We start from the raw sequence: 20,555 nt of genomic DNA, 5'->3' as shown, positions 1-20,555 counted from the left end.
TTATACTTACTTAGGGAGAAACTACATAGTTAGCTAGGAATGCTTTGTACAAAGACAAAGGACTATTAAAGCTAGTAAAGAGCCAGAGCCAATACTCTGAAGCTCTATGCTTAAGGAGGACTAGTACTAGTGAAGGAAAGGGAACTGAGAGCTCTGAGAAGAGACTATAGGAAAGTAGTCTCCTTTATACACTTTGCCCATATAGATAGGAAAGTAATGAAGTTATAAACATGAGGACTACATAAGGACAACATGAGGAATACATGAGGCAATCTAGAACTTTGGTTGTAAGTTCTATGATTGAATACAGAAGCACAAAGATAAGGCTAGAAGTTAATAAGGATAATTGTCTCCTAAACTAAGTCTATTAAAGAAGACTTAGGGAAAGATCTAGAATATTGGTTGTCAGTTCTAGAGTGTACACAAGGCAGTCTAGAACTTTGGTTGTAAGTTCTAGGGGCAGTACAGAAGCACAGCCTTTTATATTACAAGAGTCATAAGGAGTCATTAGAAGTCATAATACTCTACCTTATGAGAAAGTGTATTACAAACCAGTGTACAGGAAGTACAGGTTGAGTCAGACAGAGTCATAGGAACAATAGAGAGCTCTACTTCATGAGAAAAGCATTACACAGCTTACACAGTATAACTAGTCAGGAGGACTCATAAGGAGTCATTAGAAGTATAAGAGGAAGTACAGAAGACATAACAATACAGTAAAGGAGTCATTAGAAGATTAATCTAGAATACAAGAAGACACAAACCAGTGTTAGCAGATTAATAGAAGACACAAACCAGTGTAGCATACAGTCTAAAGGATTAGCCAGCTCCACTTCATAGGAACAACAGCAAAGGGAGTTACTAAAGTCACTAGAGTAACATTACTCTAGCAAAAGGTATATAAGGAGGCCAGTTTGGCCCTCAAAGGATAGTTTTATCAACTTAAGTTACCTAGTACTTAGAAGTACTCTACTACCAACCTACTAGGCTACACTTGCAGCTTGACTAAAGTAGGACACCTCTACCCTCTCACACTACAAGTCTACAAGTCTTACTCTCTATACTCTATTCTGTTACTATTCCTAAGGATTAGGACTAGTAAAGTGAGTATATCTTACAAGAACCACTCTACTCTCATAGGACTCATAGTTTATCTCCCCTCAAACTTATTAACTCACTTGTGTTCCTCTTTAGATACATTACAGGAGTTTCAGTAACACTCTGTTAATTCTTCCTAGTCTTAACAGGGAGATGTGTTCTCTAAGTTGATAGTACTCTTAAACTGCAAATGTAGACCTGCAGCCCTTAAACCAACTATATTTCCAAAGCTACTAGCTAGGATTTATGCTAGGAGAACAAGTAGGAATACAAGAAGAGTTAAAAAACTAAGGAACTACTGTATCTACAGGCTATTTTTTATAATAACTAAATAACAAGAGTAAGGTAAGGAATGAAACTTGAGAATAAGATTAAAGAAATAATAAGAACAATCATTACAGAGCAAACAGGTGTATCAGAGGCTAGGAAGAATTAACAGAGTGTTGCACATTAGAGAATATAGGCTAAGAGGCTATTGTACAAAAGAGGCACAAGTTACTATATTGGGCAAGAAATGGATTGGCTGTACTATAAAGTGAGCACTCAGTCCTAACACTGTGCCAAGCACATGAGACATTTATTTAAGATGTTGACAGCAAACTCCTAATGACCTAGACTAGTCAGCCATCTGCCTGATAGATAGTAATGACTAAGTTGAAGCAAAGGTTACAAGATATAAGACAGTAGGTGATAACGTTTATAGGTGTGAACGAGAAGTTTGACAGGGCTGGTTCAAATAAAAGAACTGTCGCTTAGAAAGAGATTCCCATATACACAATAGTCTAATCCCACACTGAAAAGAGATGCTCTACACTGTGTGCCGAATACAATTCTCCGAAGATGCATTATCAAAAGCTCCTTTGAATAAAGAGACTGCCCGATCTGGTCCTTTGATGGGAAGGTGGTCGGACGGGTAGGTGCCCTCGCTGTGAATTTGCAGTCCATCACGTACCGGACCATCGCAGTCCAAAACAACAACGTTGACATTGTCATAGTGGGCTTTATCAGACATCCTGTGTTCGTCAATAAAAGTGGCTGTTTCACCATCTGAGACATTGTCCCATGGATCAGTGTTCGGATCCTCGTAACGACCAATAAATGACTGTGCATCCCTAAGCCAGTTATAAAGAAACGCTGATTGTTTGTGTTTCTGGGGGGCTACACTTATGCCGCAGGTGCTGATATCATTCACAGTCGATAGACATCCTCCTTCGGAAAAATCAACACCGTCGACACTTCCCTTGTCAAGCACCATGTCAGATTGTCTTGCTGGCCCAGTACCACCTGCTTGCAGACCACCCGATGTCGAATCTTTGCCAGGTCGTCGGCTCTTCTCGCTACGCCAAGGTCTTTTGAATGCAGCATTGAGCAGCTTCGACCTTTGTGCCATGACGTCACTGTCCCAGTGCTTGAACTCATTCTCCAGCCATCGAGATTGGAATTCTGAAATCCTGCACAGAATGAAATAGCTCTCAAGAAGGTCTGGAAGAAAATTAAGGGAGTAGGGTCGTTGTAAGATTGGCTGTACACACTTCAATGCAAGGATAAGTGTCTCAGCTAGGAGCTGGCAGGAAAAACTGAGAAAAAAAATAAACACACCAGCTCATTGCCATCCCAGTAAGACACCAAAAAGGTAAGAGTTCCTCGATTTAAGATAGTCCCGAATACAGGACCATCTCTGCAGCACAGGGTGCATCGTTGCAGTTGAGCAGAGTAAAAGTCCATGGTGATTTGGCGAATTGCTGTGTCGAAATCATCTACCTTTGCTTCAAAGGCGGAAGTAATGATGGAAAGCGTGATGCTGGTCGAGTAACTCCATCGGAATATGAAATCATTTGGCACTGCTTCGACTATGTTTTGCCAACGTTCCGGAAGATCCTTGCTCGTAATAGCGTCAGCTACGGCTTTGTTAGGTTTGCCAGGTAATACAAGTTCCATTTCAGGTCTATCATATGGATCACCTAGGTTAGAATGCAAGAAGTATCTTAGGAAGTAACTTACTGCCAAACGTGGTCAGAATTAGGGCGCAGCTCGAACGCCACTTCAATAATGTTGTCGACGCTCTTTCTGCAACCGGATTCGTTTTTCTTTCTCCTTTTCGTATTGATAAATGACTTCCACGAAGCACATAGATGCGGGAACCACCCTCTGAAGTTGTATCGATCAGTGTCTTCGAGTTTCTCCGTACAAATATTCTCAATCCAAGACCGGATATCCTCGACCGCGCCCTCGCTTACATCGCCCATGCGTTGCAGCAGTTCTACAATCTAGCAGCCAAGTTAATTATGACAATGAGTGAGGAACGAGACGCACCTTTTCCCTTTCATCCTTGAGAACGTTGGGATATTTGCAGTTCTTCATGAAATCATCAAACTCTTTATTTTCCCAATAAGCCTGATTGTCGAATGGTCGAATTTTGTGCTCTTGAGACCACGGTGTCCATGTCCGATCATTCTTAGCCATACTAAGTCGGTGTCAGTACGAGCTCAAAATCATGCAGTAGGACTTACTCAGAGGCAGAAGTATTCACGGAGCGATTGGACCTTGTGGATGGCCCTTGAGAAGGATGCGTTGCACCAGCATCAGAGTTCACTTCAATACCTTCAAGCAGATGTCTGTGTATAAGTTCAGTACGAATGTCTAAGTATAGACATGAAATACGTACTCCTCTGGCATACTACCAAAATACAAGGACGCATCAGCAACAGAGCGGCATTATGGGTCAGATGCAACTCACGATTGCAATGTTGGCGGGACTTGGGACCTACAGTGTAAAGATGATTTAGGAATAATATTTAATGGCAGGAGATGAAATAAGGATTCACCGTCGTAGCATCCCCGAATGCATAGCATTAGACATAGTGGCTTGACTTCAACAGAAGGTGCTTGCATCATCATCAACGTGAAGAGGCTCGGCCGGACCCGTGACGTCACGTGACTGGCATTTAGGCCACTGAAGAAAAGCCGACTATTTGAAAGCCCGATGTCTTTGTGCTGCAAGAAGGGGGTGCAACTTAGGGTTCGAGGGCTAACTCCCGGAGAGAATTACCCCCTGAGGTTGACTGCAGGAAGAGATGGGGAGCAGTTAGCAGCGAGGTTAACCTCTGTGGCCAATAATTTGAATAAAAGACCTGCAGAACTATTGCTTAGAAAGAGGTTCCCACGTTGAAGTTCTCCGCTCAGCGCTCTGCACAGTGCACAAAGAATGACATTATCAACATCGTGCGTATATTCACTCAGTTCATTTTCAATGTTCGATCGAGAGTCTCGTTATCCTAACGATCTACAACAGAGTTGAACCCGTTTCTCCTGACTCGGACGATTACCGAATTGTCCATCTTGCAGAGACCGTGGAAATGAAGCGCCCGCTCATTCAGCTTTTACCCGCATCACTGCAGCAAGCAGACCAAGCCAAGTAGTTTCATGGGACACAAAATTGGGTGTATTTAAGCAGGATCAAGGAGCCGTACTAGTAGCTGAATGCACCACGTCTATCCACTTGATGTTGTAGTTGATGTGCTATATACATCGGAAATGTCTTCTGAACGTACTTATGCACTGTATATTTACTGCTTAGAGCTTATCAATAAGAAAAGGACATTCCACGTGAAAATAATATTCATTATCCAACCTGCGGACAGAATGTGGAATCTATTTATAATTTAATAATTTATATTTGATTATCAAGATCTCCAATCAACTTAGATTCAATTACGTTAAGTCTGTCGTTGACTCTTGACGGCCATGGCAGCAGCATTGCGCTTCAAACTCGTCTTCTTCTGCCCTATCAAAAATACCTCAGAAGTTCTCGAGAAGCTGTTCAAGTCACATCCGACACATGTTGGTAGACTCGGGGAATATGAATGTTGTGCTTTCATAACACCTGGAACGGGTGCGTCCACGTTGGTTTGTCTGTCAATTGAACTTCATTATATGCACTGTGTTACAGGACAATTCAAGGCTCTAGGTTCTGCCAGCCCACACATTGGCTCCATCGGGCAACTCGAATCAGTCAAAGAACATTGGGTGGAAGTGTTAGTGAAAGATGAAGGACAGAACGAGCAGATCCGTGGAGCTGTCAATGAACTAAAGAAAGTACGCATCGGACTTTACAGGAGAGGGAGAGATATGAGATTTTGATTGACCTTCTCTTCAGGGAATATAACATTACTGCAAATATCGATAGGCACATCCATATGAGGAGGTTGCATACGAAGTATACCGAATTGAGGATTTCTGAGAAAGAAAGGAAAAGGAAATTCAGTGTACAGGGATACCATCTCTGCACAAATCAAAATTGTAAGAATATGGCCTTCCTCAAATAATACACACGGATCCTTCATTTTGGCATTTATGGACTGCTACAATGCACAGATCACTCTTTCATGGATATCTCTACTACTCAAGTTGTGATCAAGATGAGCTTCCTACATTGGTTTACATACATACTAAAGTGTGTGAAGGTTCATACTATCCAACAGCAATTTTTATAAAGGTATTACTGCTGCCCATTATAGTTGTAGGCTTAAGGTTTGGACACAGTGGACAGCTCTGGCACAACATGGTGCAACTTTCAACAAAACCTACTCTTTGCACTCACACAAGTTAGAGCCACTATTGTTTTGGCTTTACAAAAGCTGTAAGTTATCCCATAATTTGAATTTTCAGATAACAAAAGGCCTTCACTCTGACTCTTCTTTGGACCCTTAGGTTGGCATAGTGCTCTGTACATAGTGTATATGCTTACGTGTGTAAATTCTCTAATGTATACACATACACATGTAAATGTAGAGTCTGGGGGAGCTATACAATACACTAGTAGTGTATACAGTGTATACAGCATATATGCTTACAAAGAAGGTATATAGGTAGTGTAGTTACTATAGACATTGAATATAACTAAATAGACTTGTTCACTGCCTTCAAAGTATGCTTTACCATCATCAAGTCCCTAATAGTTCCAGGGTGAAGGCTTGAACAACAAAAAGCAATAGTATCTTGTCCAGATAAGAAGATCCGTTCAACAGCAACAGAAGAACCTGTAAAACAGGCCTGAATATTATTTGAAAATGATGCAAAGAACAACATACCTGGAATACAATGTATATCCTGAGCAAATAGTGATAGTAAAGGAAACTGAGCACATTGGCCAGCCTACCATTTGACAGGGTCACAGTCTGTCTATGACTGTTCCTACTTCATGGAGAAGTACTCCTCAAGCTCAGTGTTACTGTTTGATGGCTCATTGGTGGAGAAAAGACTCACAATATCATGTACACCTGTTTCAGTGTTGTCCATAAGAGCATCTGAAGAGATTGTATCACCTTGATAACAAATAATGTAAGTTGAATGAAAATGTTCCTTGAGTGTATGCTTTGCCTTGTCAATGAGTTGTAGCAGTCAGGCATCACTGATAGTATTCTGTTTCATTCCAGAGTATGAGATATGAGGGTCCAAGACTAAGGATATAGACAAAAGTATAAGTACTGATGAGTAAGAGTAAGGTAACAACTTATGTGTAGCCTATAAGTAATAAGGTGATGCAACAAACCAGGTAAGATAGTCAGCAAGTTTCTTGTGTGCTGTACATAGTAGGTGACTTCAATTAATTGGCAGGAGCACTTGCAGGACAGTTGGAAAATTTTGGGGTGGCTCAGCAAAGTGGACGTACCTTAATATATACCAAATAGAGATGTAAATCTGTGCAACTCTCTGCAAGTTTCTGCAAGTGCTCGAACCCACTTGTTGGCACTTGCAGACACGTCGGAGTTTGAAATAAAGAAATGTCTGACTACAACCCAACAAAAATCATGAGTAATGTGACATGGGCATTAAATGTCAATCTCTGCAAGTCCAGCTCTTCAATTTTGAGAGACTTGCATAACTCTTGGCATCTTAACTCTAAATTGCTGAAGCCCTTCTGCAAGTGTCTCTGCCAATTAATTGAAGTTGCCTAGTGCATCTTTTAGTTGTAGTGGTGCAGTAGCAGGAAAGTCTTGTATTGCTTTGTAGAGACTGTTCTGGAGGTGTAAAAAGTACCCATATGCTGAAGATAAGGTAGGAATCTTTGTAGCTGACATAGCAGTCATTACACATCAGAAATGATGAAGCCAAGATGATACTGTTCAGTGAATGTGTAGGAGACTGTGACTACGAAAAAATTCACTCAGTACAATCTAGACATCAAGTATTTGCTTGAAAGTATATATAACCTATCCCATTTCAAGCTACTGTGCTAAGATTGATTTGAATAAGTCAGACCTTGCAAATATTACATCAGAAAAATATTACCAGCTACTGTATCCTACCAGATCTAGGGTCCAATTGTCAAGCTGATCACCTTTGTCATTGTACTACTCAAATCTATAATCACATTGTTAGCTTTTTCAAGAGTGGTTAAACTGTTATAGAGCTCTTGTGAGTACCAAGAGACAGTATAGTCTACAAATTTGAGCAAAAAGCTACTAAGACTGAGGTGAGCATAGCTGTAAGACAGATGATCACAGATCTCATAAGGGCATTGCTGATGAAAAGATTATCTTGATAGGTACACAGCACATTCTGAAGAAACATATCTATATGGGGAAAAGATACCTAGAAACAACAAGGATTACACTAGACACACATAATCAGTCTCTGAACCAATTGCCTATAATGTGGCTCACCTAGACAAAAGAAATCCTTGCAGACATCTTCATACAATGTTACCTACTTCTTATCAAGCATCTATCTTGTTTAACAGATGCTTGATATTACTGAAAGCAGCAGGAGGAAGTAGGACACTAAGGTAGGGAAAGTATAAACTCAACCAACCTCATGTAACCTTAATTGCCTTTTTTGGCCTCACACTTAGACAACAAAATACTATCTTCTACACACTACAAATTAAAAATGTAATTCTATCAAAATATTTGTATTTAAAGTAGCTACAAATTGATGGTTTTATTTTTCAAAAATATTAGAAAATGCCTGACTTATTTCTAAAAGAAGCTTTTTTTGACTTAAACACTCTAGAATGTCCTTAGCAACATTCTGGCAAGAAAATAACTTTTTTTGAGTTTTTAGGTTTTTGATTTTTGCCACCCTCAGGTAACCATAATATTACAAATAATCGCCTTATTTGGTATATACATAATCATTAGTCATCATTACAGCATCTATATCCACATGACTTCTGTACACTGCCAACACAACTCAGTCAATAATGCCCTGCTGAAAGAAAGTAATACAAGCTAGAACACAAAACCTGTATAGTAAAGGAGGAGCTGTAAGTTAGCTCTGAGTGATTCATGAAGAAAAAAATTAAAGAAATTACTTACAGTCCAGGAATGAGGACAATGTTGTCCTTATTAACAATATTCCAGACAACATTTCAGACAGTGATGAGGACTCTTTAGGAGGGAGGGAGGATGTTATCTCTATTACAAGTAATCAACTTGTGGATAGTAATAATGATACAGATATTGAGACAGAGGACATACTTGATATACAAGGTGTACAAGCTATCTTTCAGTCTCTGACAGACAGCCTCTCCTCCTGGCTAGCTTGTATAAAGGCCCAGGCACAACCAACTAAATACAAGAAAGTTAGTCTTACTACACAAAAGCCAGGACATACCTAGTAATATCAGAGAGCAAAGGCTAAGAAGGAGGCATCAAAACTTTGCTAGTAAGGATACAGTAACATACATACCTTCTTCCAGCCTGTACTAAAGCTGACAGTCAACACCTCCATTCAAGCTGAACCACTATCTTTGCCCACCTCTATGAACAGCTTGTCCAGTCTAGTAACAACTCCCTCACACAGTAGGCATGACTAGCTCAACACTCAGCCCTAATCTGAAGGCAAAGATGTGGTAGTGCTAGTCAACAAGAATCAAACCAAACACTCACACATTATCTGCCCTGAGTCAGGGAATGAGTCCTTAGGCACAGTCTCAGAGCCAATTTCACCTGTATTATACACTAATGACCAGATTAACACATTGTACACCCAAATCCATGCCTTCAGATCAATCCAGCAAGGCATCCTGATCCTTAAGCACATTCAAAACACATTACTCCTACAGGCTGGTCAGGAGTTTTCAGTAGCAGACAATGTTAGCAACAAAGTACTTAGCTCTAACATTACTACTAGCTACAATCTAATGGATCTCTGTCATAGTGCTCAGGCAGCTGTTGAGCAAGCTGCAACTTTGCTTCAGAGAAGAAGGCATGCAATTGTTACAAGCAAGGAAATTGCACAGGTTGTATCCTTCTTTACAAACAGTAATATGTATGTTGGCAATCTTATTACATCTGCCATAGATAAGGGAAGTAGGGAACACATTATTGTAGTCAAGGAAGGATGTATGATTAAGGATACAATTGAACTCACAGATGGATTATGTCTTGATTCTGGGTACATTTTACTACATTTCAACCTGGACGTCAAGAGCCAGAAGGTTGAGCTCAAGAAACTACTTATCTTGTTGTCAGAGAAGAGGCTATCCTAGCAAGAAGATGTACACTCATCAATCATTGTAGCAGGCCAAGCATGTTGACTGCTTCTCATTATTACTGAAGATGTGGTTGAGGAAGCTCTCACAGCATGCATACTGAACAAGTTCTGTAGTCAAGTAGTTGTAATTCAGGTGCACAGTATTGCTGAGAATTGCAAGAACATCCTTAGAGACCTTGCAACTCTCACTAGTGGTACTGTCTTCTCAGATAGGAGTGCTAGCAAATTGTATCAAGCAACACTGTATTGTCTTGGCTTGACTGGGTCTGTGACAGTTACAAAGGAGTACACTGTTGTTGTTCACAATGACAGCTTGAAGGATGCCTTCCAGGTGCACTGTGAGCAGATTCACTCTGTACTGAACAATCTGACAATAAGCAAATATGATAAGACTAAGCTCTACAAGCAACTTGTGAAGCTCTCTGGTAGAGTTGCTGTAATTAAAGTCAGTGGTTCAAGCAAAGTAGAGGTGTGTAAGAAGAAGGTCTGTTACAAAGATATCCTCAATACTACACACTTAGCCATTGAGAAAGGTATAATACCTGGCAGAGGAACTGCTCACCTCAAAGTATCACTTTCACTCTATACTGTAATAGATTCCAGCAACACAGTCCTGCTGTTGTCTACTAAGCCTATCTCTACTACAAACTTTGACCAAGAACTTACTGTATCTGCTGCTCACAATACTTAGGGTCAGCCTGCATACACAATCCTCACAAACATAGGTGAGGAGTCATCTGTAATTACAGATTCAGAGTCAGTTACACAGGACTATAATGTAAGTAAAGGTCAATATGTTGACATGATCCTTTATGACAATACAGGGAGAGATACAGATACTGTTGATTGTCTTCAAGCACTAGGGTATACACATCATACAGCTGTAATGGCATTCCTTACCTGTAATGAAAATGAGGAGATGGTAGCAAATTACTTGTTTGAAAACATACCTGTTTCCTCCAGTGACCCTCTTGACAATGTGGTGGATGCAAGCAAGGAAGAAGAGGAGGAGGATGACAACAAGGATGAGTATGAGGAAGAAGAAATGGGCAATGAGACACAATGTACTGTACTGAAACCACTCTCTAAACATACAACTCTATACTGTTCAGATCCAGCCCTCATGAATACAATATAGTACTTTCACTGTATATTAAAGCAAAAGGGCCTTAATGTACTATTTCACAGCCAAATAATAGTAATGCTTACCTTCTTGTGTCTATATGTTAGAATAGAGGGTCTTTCTTAGTATGAGGCCTCTGTCTAAGCTGTATACCTAGCTGACAGTCATAGCATTCATTTGTCCCAAAATCTGTAATGCTAGGTTAGAAAACATCTTAGCAATCATGTTTACTATCTAGTAAACCTGTATAGTACATGGAAGAGGTTGATAATCAGTGACAAGGATTTTGCAAATGAGATACATGAGTACTTACAGGGTCTGGACAAGAAGTATTTAATGTCTTAAGATGTTCAGAATTACCTGAACCAACCAGCTGTTTTAGCCTGCATAAATCAAACAAAGCCTATTTCTCTTCAGACTGCTCAGAAATGGATGAAAGTAATAGGGTACTAGTATCAGAAAGAGCCAAACAGAATGTACATTGATGGACACAAGAGAGAGGATGTGGTTTCTTACCAGCAAAATGTCTTCTTACTATGCTGGGAGAGGCTGGAAAAGGAGATAAAGCTGGCAGAAACAAGCTCTATTTCTCAAGGCCAGCTTATTCTAGTGACCCATAATGAATCAACCTTTTATACTAATAATCAAAGGAAGATTAAATGAGTACATTCTAGTGAAGATGCAAAACCTTAAGCTAAGAGTGATAGTGCATCAATTATAGTATCTGATTTTGCTACTCCTCAGACTGGATGGCTTAAATCTATGGATGAGTATAGTATATTTCTTCAAATTCACTGTATTAATATATAACTGACTGTGTCTTTTAGTTCTAGAGAGGCCTGAGTGTATTTCAGGGCTGGCAAGAATAAGGAAGGGTACTTTACTCATGACAACCTTTATTAGCAAGTCTTGACTACTATTAATATCTTTGAAGACTGATTCCCTGGCTGTAAAGCTCTCTTTACATTTAATAATACTACATCTCATTAGAAGAGAGCTCCTAATACTCTTTCTACACATTATATGCCTAAGAATCCTGGTTGGCAAGCAAGGGAGACTTCTGGAGCACCTCCTATGTGTCCTAGCACTCTATCTGATGGCTCTTTACAGTCATTATATTTTCCTCACAACCATCCAGCTTACCCTAGTAAATTCAAGAGTATGGCTCAAATCCTTCAGGAGAGAGGGTTTAATGTAGAGAATCTACTAGCTCAATGTCCAGGGTTCAAATGTAAGGACTGGTCTACTCAGGCTATGTGTTGTTACAGGAGGATTTTATTCAATCAATCAGATTTCTGTGGTCAAAGGTCTACAATTGAGGAGTTGGTAGAGTATAGAGGGCATATGGTTATATTTTATCCTAAATTTCATTGTGAGCTGAATTTTATTGAACAGTGCTGGGGATATACAAAGTATCATTACAGAATGATGTCTAAACCTGGTAATAGTCAACAAATGGAAGAGAATATTAAAAACTGTCTCAGTTTCATATCATTTGACTTGTTCAGAAAGTAAGTATCTTTTTCAAATATTTATGTATGTAGTTTTATTGAATTTCTTTTATAGGTTTGCAAACTGGTCAGCTAGATTCATGGATGCATACCAGAAAGGCTTGACTGGCAAACAAGCTCAATAGGCAAACCAGAAATACCATGGTTATAGAGTACTTCCTGATAATATTTTAGCTGACTTATAAGTGTAAACACACAATGTACTTTCTACTTGACATATTTAAAAGCTTTTACAATTTTTCTTGAGACTGAGACAAAAAATCATATCTTCACCACGATTTTTGCTGCTAGGGTCCTTCCTAATGGAGTAAGTGGCTGTGTATTCAGGGTCGCGCACGTGATACCTTGGGTTTGTTGAGTTTATACTTTCCCTACCTTAGTGATGGAGTGAGAGACAGTCAGGGGGTGAGAGGAATGCTAACTGCACATATTATCATACATACAAAGTTTGAGTTTAAGGGCAGGTACAAAGAAGCAACCTATCTATAAAAGGCTGTTGAATTGATTGACATCAGATTAAATAGGGAGAACTGCTGATCTCCTAGGTCTCTTGTGTACTGTGTATATGTTGTATACACTGTATACAGGATTTTTTGGGGCAAAGTATATGCATACACACATATTTTCAGCTCCAAAAGTCATTTACAATACACTACATAACTGTATACACTGAAGGTGTAACTGTAAATTACACTACAGTGCAGAGCACTAGGTTGGCAAAGGCACATGCTACTAGTACTTCTTTAAGCACTAATGTCTTCAACACTGTATAAATTCTTGTTATTACATATACCTCTTAAGACATTCTCAGCACAATTCTATTATCATATCCTCAAAATGGACATGCCTGATTGCATGCTGGTTTGTTTGTATAAGCCTCTCATTCACCAGACCAAGATATATGGCCTTCCTGTGCCTATCTTTTGCATGTGTAGGATGCCCAACAAGTAACAAGTTGTCTCAGCATGGATGGTCTACAAAGATTTCAACAAGGCTTTCAGCATTAATAAAGGCTGGGAAATCCCTTCTACACCTCTTCCTTGTCCATACAAGATTTGTGAAGTTGTAGGAAAAGGTTGCAGCATGGTGGCATTGTGTAAGGTATCAAAGGGAGAAGTCATTGTGCACAAACTTCCACTCATCATTACAGCCTGTGTGATTACTTGCATTCCTAGTAACATATGGGTTGTATTGGATGCCAGATTGCTGCAACTGCTCTATTGGTTGGAGCTGGAAGACTGTGCTGTGTATCTTTTGTTGCACAATTGCAAGCCTGTCAACAAGTATGGTCTGCACATTAGTATCCACCTTACTAATACAATCAGACTTAGTTTCTCAGAGTCCAAGATTTGTACACAATATACTGTAGTCTGTTGTGAGATATTGCTAGTCAATCATAGGTGAGTATATGTGTGTGCATCAGCTTTGATACAAAGGAATAAACCACATCTCTGTCCCTGTTGTGTAGCTGCTCACCAAACACAGGCCAGAATAGTGACTCAAGAACACTCATCTGTGACCTTTGTGTAGAGCATGACATTGCTCCAGGCAAAGAAATCACTATAGCCTACATTGACACTGTACGTCCAACTGCAGAAAGAAAAGCAGAGCTTAAAGTCAAATATGGCTTCAATTGTACCTGTTCAGTATGCACCAGTTCATCTCACAACCCTGCAAGTGACGAACAGCGCAAGTTCATCTCTACTACACTGTCATCCCTCAACTCATCGTCATTGTTCGACAAATGGATGGAGATGCCCCTGCAAATCAGAAGCATGCATGCAAAACACAACATCAAGTACTACACTGACGTCCTGTGTACAATAGACAAAGAGCAACTTGGCACAACTGAGCATTAGGTTTCTTCTTAGGTTATCACACAAGAAGGAGTTTAGTGACAGACTCCTTGTCTCTCATTGTTTATTGAAAGTATTTATAAGTAAACTAATGTCTTAGTTACTCCTGAGACTGTCTGTTTGAGACATTTTGTCATAGTAAGACATTATACATCTTAACACTCCCCTTCAAACATTTACTAGTCCAAGTCAACTTGTAAGATGTTTGATTTACAGTACATGAAGTGCTTTTGTCATTATATCTGTAATTTGTTTGTTTGTCTGTATGTACTTTGCATTTATATATTGTAATTCAACATAGCATTTAATAAAATCTTTCTTATAATCTAAATACTTTGTTTGTTCTGAATATTTAATTTTGTCTGATGTTACTGTTTTAATAACAGTATTGTTATTACAATAGATATTAATAAGCACTTTAGAGACCTGCAGAATCTCTTCAACTATATCAGGAAAATTCAAACTACAATAGATGTCTATATGGTCATTTATAGTAAACATAGTAATATTGTTAGAATGCTTAGTTCTTAGGTTATTATACAGGTAATGAGGGTGTTGACCCTGATAATGATATGTATTTAGTTAATAAAGTGTTCCTTTTATATTGTTCGTCCGTCCGTATGTCTCAGTTATCTGGAATATGTTTTTTATCTGATACATGTCTTGTATTGTGTATCCAATACATGCATCTGACACATGTATCTGTTCCACTATCATTAGTATTATCAGTTTACTAATACTATATCGTCTGTAAGACATGTTAACAGTCCCCTTCAAACATTTACAAGACCTAGCAAGTCTGTAAGGTGTTTGATCTTTGGAACATGCAATGCTTTAGTCAGGATGTCTGCCCTTTGATTGTCTGTTTGAACATACTTTATATTAACAAGTTGTTCCTCAATGTAGCATTTAATAAAATTGTGCTGTAAGCCAATATGCTTTGTTCTTGTTGAGTACTTTGTTTTGTCTGCTTCTATAGATTTAATTACTGCTTGGCTATTGTAATAAATATTCATAGGTGCATCAGAGATCTGCAGTATCTCATCTGCTAGGTATTGTAATGCTATAGCATCTTGTATACTGTTCAATAGTGCTATTAATTCTGCTTTGTACATAGATAAGGATACTAATTTCTGTCCTTTACTTGACCAAGATATAAGTGATTCTGCTAAGAAGAATGTGTATTTGGATATTGCTTTATTATTTTCTTACATCATACTGTCTGTGTCTGTATAACCAGTTATGGAATCATGATTTCCTCATCTGAATATTAACCATTTGTCTTTGGTTCCCTTTAAGTATTGTATGTAATGCACTACAGTATTATAATGTAACATGCTCAGGGATTTTAAGTATTTTGCAAGTAGAGATGTTATAAACACTATGTCTAGTTATATACAATCCACTATATATTGTAAGGATCCAACCATATTCATATACAGTATTTTGGACATAAATGTGTGTTCATCTTCTGGTAGATTATTGTCTGTTACTAATAGCATATTTGGTTGCATAGGTGTTTGCAAATTCTTTTTGTTTTGTAAGTTATATTGAGTTAATACATTCTTAATATAATGTCTTTGTCTCATCATTATTGTCTGTTTGTTTCTGTTATATTTGATTTCTATACCTAGTAACTAATGTAATTTGCTACTGTCTGTAATTTCTATATACAATTGTAATGATTCTTTAATCATATTAATAACATTATTACTTTGTACAACAATAGTTATATTATTAACATGAATTAATAATACTACAACTGTCTGTTTGTCCTTCTTTGTGTAGAATACTGTAAAGTCATGTTCTGATTGTATAAAACCAATTGTCAGCAACAGTATAGAGGGGACCTAAAGGCTCAGCAAGGGGACCCAGGCTACAACTATCCTACACAACAGAAATATAGGACATGAGTACTAGAATATAGTCAGAACTTGCAGAACAGGCAGAGAGAGAGAGTGAGACAAGAGTAGGGTATATAGAGTGAGCCTAAGAGTACAGGACTACCTGGAGTAGACAAGATCAAGACTACAGGACCAGTCTGATCTTGTACACCTATATATACTAAACTACACAAGAGCACTCAGAGAGTATGAGCTACAAAGAATGAAAGAAAGGGGAGGTCAAAGATAAAGGTACAAAGAATGAAGGGATGGACAAAGGGTAAGAGACTATAGAATGAACAAAGAATGAAGGGGTGGTCAAAGGAATGGAATGATAAAGTAAGGAAGGGTAGTAGTAAGAGTCAGCATACATATAGTCTATAGATAGTGCCCCTAAGGGACAGAAGTCCTGATTTCTAGTACAGAAGGGTGTAGAACCCTTAGAACTGAAGGTACAAGAGTAGAGAACTATAACATCACCCCCCCTCTAAAACCAATTGTCCTAATTGGTGAACATAGGGCTTAGTTAGCAGCTTAGGCATAAGTTGGAACAGTAGGGCTTGGAAATCTGTAAGGCTGAGTTTGTACAGAGCACCAGGATGAAGCTGATAGAAGTCTTGGATTACCTTAGGAGTATAGGCAAGGTTCTTGGCAGATTCCCAAGTGTGCTCCTCAACTGGGTACCCTTTCTAGTAAACAAGGAATTTGAGTTTTCTGTACAGCAGCTTAGTATCTACTATGTACTCTACTTTGTATTCTGGTTTAGAGCTAATGAGTTCTAGTAGAGGCAGAGGAGGTCTTTGTTGTAAAGGAAAACCAGGATTGTAGTACTAAAACAATAGAACCTTATTAAACACTAGGTGTATACACTTCCATATTGTTGGAAGTTAGAGTTTGTAGGCAGAGGCACTAACCTTCTTTTCAATAACAAAGGGTCTAAAGCACTTGTTGTCCAGCTTCTTCATTAGGCAATCTAAGGTCAGATTAGTAGCTTCTAGCATAACCTTGTTACCAGGCTAGTAATCCTTGGCTACAGACCTCTTCCAATCATAGTTCTGCTTTATAACCTGTACTGTCTTCTCTAAAAGAGCTTGTGCATCCTTCCTGGTTCTGTGCATCTGTTCTACAAAGTCTGTTACAGATTCAGAACTACTGTTCTGGTTCAGAACTGTCCCCTAGTACAGATGTCTCCTATAATTGAGGAAGAACAGGGATTGTCCTGTTGTAGAGTGTTGCCAGTTATTGTGTACAAATTCTGCCAGAGCTAACCATTCAGACTAATCTGATTACTGATGATTGATAAACATCTAGAGGTAGAGCTTGATCTCCTGATTAACTCACTCAGTTTGACTGTCAGTCTACAGGTAATATGTAGTGGAAGGGTTCCCTTGAATTCTGAGAAGCATATACAAGTTCTACATGAATTTTGACTCAAATTACAGTCTACAATCATGAATGAGCTTCTGAGGGAGTCTGTACAACTAGAAGACATGATCCTGATAGATACACACCATGCCTTCAGAAGTGAGTTCTGTTCAGGTTGGAACTGTGTGGACTTGTTTAGAGAATCAGTCAACAATCATACAGATAGTATTATAACCCTAAGACTTAAGTAGCTTACTAATCAGGTCTACTAAGACTTCTTCCTAAGAGTGATCTAGGATCTGATACAGATGTAGGGGAGTCTAAACCCTTGTCTGGTAGACTTTAGTCTGTTAGCACATATTGTAACCAGTCACATACTTCAGGATTTCCCTCTACATTCCTGACTACTAGTAGTTCTGAGTAATGAGTTCCTGCATTTTGTATTAGCCTAAATGTCCTACAGTTGGATTGTTGTAATAAGCTCAGACAATGTCCTCCTACAGCTTCCAATCCTTCAGAACATACAGTCAGCCTTCCTAGTAAACCTGTCTATCCTCATCCTCCTCCTAATCCCTAGCCTGCTTCTCTAGCTACTTTACTATAACCTGGTCCTGTGTGTGTCTCAGAGCTTACTGTATGTGAGTGACAAAGTTGACATTCTTGGATTTGAGTCAGATCTCTCAGATTGTCTCAGACACAAAACAGGAATTGTCTAGGAGAATAAGATTTTTGTTATCATTCTCCCCCCTTTCATAACCTACTTGTCTTAAGAGTAAATTAGCTTTCATCATTTGTGTTCTAGGTTTGCAGGTCAGTACAAAGTCAAAGTCCTACAGTTCTAACATCTAGCAGGCTTGGCAGTAGTTGAGCTTCTGAGGCACTCAGAAGTACTAGAGATTAAGGTGATCACTCTAAATCTCAAACTTCTGTACAACACTAAGGAGATATTGACACTACTCCTCTAGGGAACAGACAATTGTAAGGAGTTCCTTGTCATAGATAAGGTAGTTCTGTTCTGTTATAGAGAGGGATTCTGATTGGAACACTATTAGACACTACTTTCTGTCAATGAACTAGGACAGTACTACTCCATTTACAAAGTTGGAAGAGTTGGCTTTGACTCAGAACTTGTCTGTAACTGTTGGAACTACTAATACAGGCTCACTAGTAATAGCCTACTTGAGGGACTCAAACACAGACTACTGCTAATCATCCTATTACTAAGGAACATCTTTGCTAGTGAGATTGTGAAAGGGTCAGACAATAGTACTAAAGCCTTGAATAAAGTATTAGTAGTAGTTTGCAAACCTAAGGAACACTTGGACCTGTTTCAGGTTCTAAGGTTGTAGCCAGTTCCAAACTACAGTTACCTTTGCTAGATCCATACAGACCTCTCCTCCACTGATTACAAAGCCTAGATAATCCACTGACTCCTGTACAAAAGAGTACTTTACTTCTCAGAGGAACAGTTTATTATCTTAGAGCTGTTGTAGAACTGCTCAGATTAGTTAGTAATAGTGCTCAACTGTCTAGGTGAAGATCAGAATGTTGTCTAGATACATACTAACATGCTCTGAGTCAATCAGATCTGTAAGGATGTGATTCATGAATGACTAGAATGTTGTAAGCAAGTTGGTTAGTCTAAAGAACATTACAGTTGGTTTGTACAATCTGTAATTGGTTCAGAACACAGCCTTCCACTCATCTCTGTCTTAGATCCAAATATTATTGTACCCTTATCAAATGTCCAACTTAGTGAAAACCCTAAATGTATACATCTTATTAATGAGCTCCTGAATCAGGAGGAGTAGGTACTTGTTTTTGACAGTACCCTTATTAAGACAATAATAATCCTAGACTGAGTAGAGCTTCCTATCTTTCTTTTTGACAAAGAAGAAAGGGGAGGCTATAGAGGACTTTGAGGGTTGGATCTAGCTGTTCTAAAGATTTTCCTAAAGGAACTTGTCAAGCACCTCCTACTTGTCTCTGTTGAGTAGGTAGACCTTACAATCCTTAGGTTAGAAACCCTTAGTCAATTCAATTGTATGGTTCTAGGGACAGTATTTAGGAAGCTGGTCAAATTCCTCTTTACTAAAGACTTTGAGGAACTCTTAGACAAAATCTGGCAGGCTGGGTCTATGTGTGTTCTAGAGTAGAGTTGTTCTGAGAGGGTCCTGAACTGGTTCTGTCTTGGACATTCTTCAGATTGACTCTGTTCTGCCTTGACTAGAATATGTATTCACATATCTATCCTAGTTGAAGAAGAACAACCAGTCACCTTTATCAGAGCTGTTAGTAACATTGGAAGTGTCTGTATCTACTCAGAACAATAGTGTAAGGTAGTTATAAGACTTGGAACACTGATCAAACACAAGTGTCTACTCTAACTAGTCAATAGTAGGGTTGTGAGCCTTGAGCCATTTGAATCTGATGAAGACATTTGTCTTTCTAAGGTTAGTGACTCTAAACTCAATACTTTCCTTATGATCCTGAATGGTCATCTGTAGTTGGACAAACTCAGTAATCTGACCATTCTGGTTTAGGGTTCTGTCTACATTGTATACTAGGATTGGAAGTAGAATGTGTCAAGTAGGGAGGTAGTGTTCCTATACAAAGGCCTTATTAATGTATGAACTAGTGTATCTACTATCTACCAGAGTCATTGTTCAGATCTGGGGGGATCCTGAGAAGGGAGCCAAGAGGACAGGGACCTGGAGCTAGTGTTTAGAGTGTCCTTAAATGAACTGCTACTTGTTCTGAAGGGAATGTACAGTTTGTACAGTCTTATTGTCTAAGAGAGTAAGTATATGTACTAACATTTCCTCATTAACCTCTCTCTTTCAACAAGGACAGACCTATGTTCTCAGCTGTGAACTCAGCTGAGACCATCCCTACTTAATACTACAGACAAACTACTGAGTAGTAAACAAGGCTGGGTAGCATTCTAAACATTCTAAGATCTTAGAATACAGAAGTAGTAGGTCAGATTGTGTGGATTTAGACTCAGATAAAGTGTAAAGAGAAGAATCAAAAGAATCAGAAGAAATAGGAGAACTATCTACTTTTGTTTCTGACTTTTTTCTTTCTAATAAATAATTTTGTTGATTTATTTTTTCTACTTTTTCTACTTTTTCTACTTTTCTTACTTTATTTACTTCTAATCCTACAGTGTTCATTGAATCAAAAGTGGCCATTAAAAAATCCGAGTCATAACTCTTCA

The 20,555-nt window shown here is 38.7% G+C and overlaps 5 protein-coding genes across 5 annotated transcripts; 3 read left to right on the top strand and 2 right to left on the bottom strand.

Moving 5' to 3' along the window:
• Positions 1–1,590: 1,590 nt before the first annotated feature.
• On the bottom strand, positions 1,591–3,862 carry FOMMEDRAFT_143028 (uncharacterized protein). The gene is made up of 8 exons (XM_007270942.1): positions 3,836–3,862; positions 3,764–3,775; positions 3,609–3,713; positions 3,412–3,562; positions 3,100–3,365; positions 2,698–3,043; positions 1,695–2,629; positions 1,591–1,633 (listed from the first exon to the last, which is right to left on the bottom strand). Exons 2-7 carry the CDS (start codon positions 3,772–3,774, stop codon positions 1,907–1,909), a joined length of 1,602 nt encoding a protein of 533 aa, XP_007271004.1. The 5' UTR covers position 3,775; positions 3,836–3,862; the 3' UTR covers positions 1,591–1,633; positions 1,695–1,906.
• A 980-nt stretch (positions 3,863–4,842) lies between these two features.
• Positions 4,843–5,338, top strand: FOMMEDRAFT_95994 (uncharacterized protein; the record flags this gene model as incomplete). The annotated part of the gene is made up of 3 exons (XM_007270923.1): positions 4,843–4,990; positions 5,048–5,193; positions 5,285–5,338. The coding sequence occupies 3 exons, from the start codon at positions 4,843–4,845 to the stop codon at positions 5,336–5,338; spliced, it is 348 nt and encodes a 115-aa protein (XP_007270985.1).
• Positions 5,339–5,997: 659 nt separating this feature from the next.
• FOMMEDRAFT_95993 (uncharacterized protein) lies at positions 5,998–6,186 on the bottom strand (the record flags this gene model as incomplete). Its single annotated transcript, XM_007270922.1, has 1 exon — positions 5,998–6,186. The coding sequence occupies one exon, from the start codon at positions 6,184–6,186 to the stop codon at positions 5,998–6,000; it is 189 nt and encodes a 62-aa protein (XP_007270984.1).
• Positions 6,187–11,710: 5,524 nt separating this feature from the next.
• FOMMEDRAFT_95586 (uncharacterized protein) lies at positions 11,711–12,235 on the top strand (the record flags this gene model as incomplete). Its single annotated transcript, XM_007270896.1, has 1 exon — positions 11,711–12,235. A coding segment is annotated over one exon (525 nt), but the record flags the coding sequence as incomplete, so codon positions are not given.
• Positions 12,236–13,068: 833 nt separating this feature from the next.
• On the top strand, positions 13,069–14,090 carry FOMMEDRAFT_136803 (uncharacterized protein; the record flags this gene model as incomplete). The annotated part of the gene is made up of 3 exons (XM_007270941.1): positions 13,069–13,162; positions 13,187–13,631; positions 13,700–14,090. The coding sequence occupies 3 exons, from the start codon at positions 13,069–13,071 to the stop codon at positions 14,088–14,090; spliced, it is 930 nt and encodes a 309-aa protein (XP_007271003.1).
• Between the last annotated feature and the right edge of the window lie 6,465 nt (positions 14,091–20,555).

The sequence above is a fragment of the Fomitiporia mediterranea genome (assembly GCF_000271605.1).
Source record: "Fomitiporia mediterranea MF3/22 unplaced genomic scaffold FOMMEscaffold_15, whole genome shotgun sequence".
In the NCBI taxonomy this organism is placed as follows: Eukaryota; Fungi; Basidiomycota; class Agaricomycetes; order Hymenochaetales; family Hymenochaetaceae; genus Fomitiporia; species Fomitiporia mediterranea.
The sequence above is the reverse complement of the archived record's forward strand: the minus strand, read 5'-3'. Positions and strand labels throughout refer to the sequence as shown.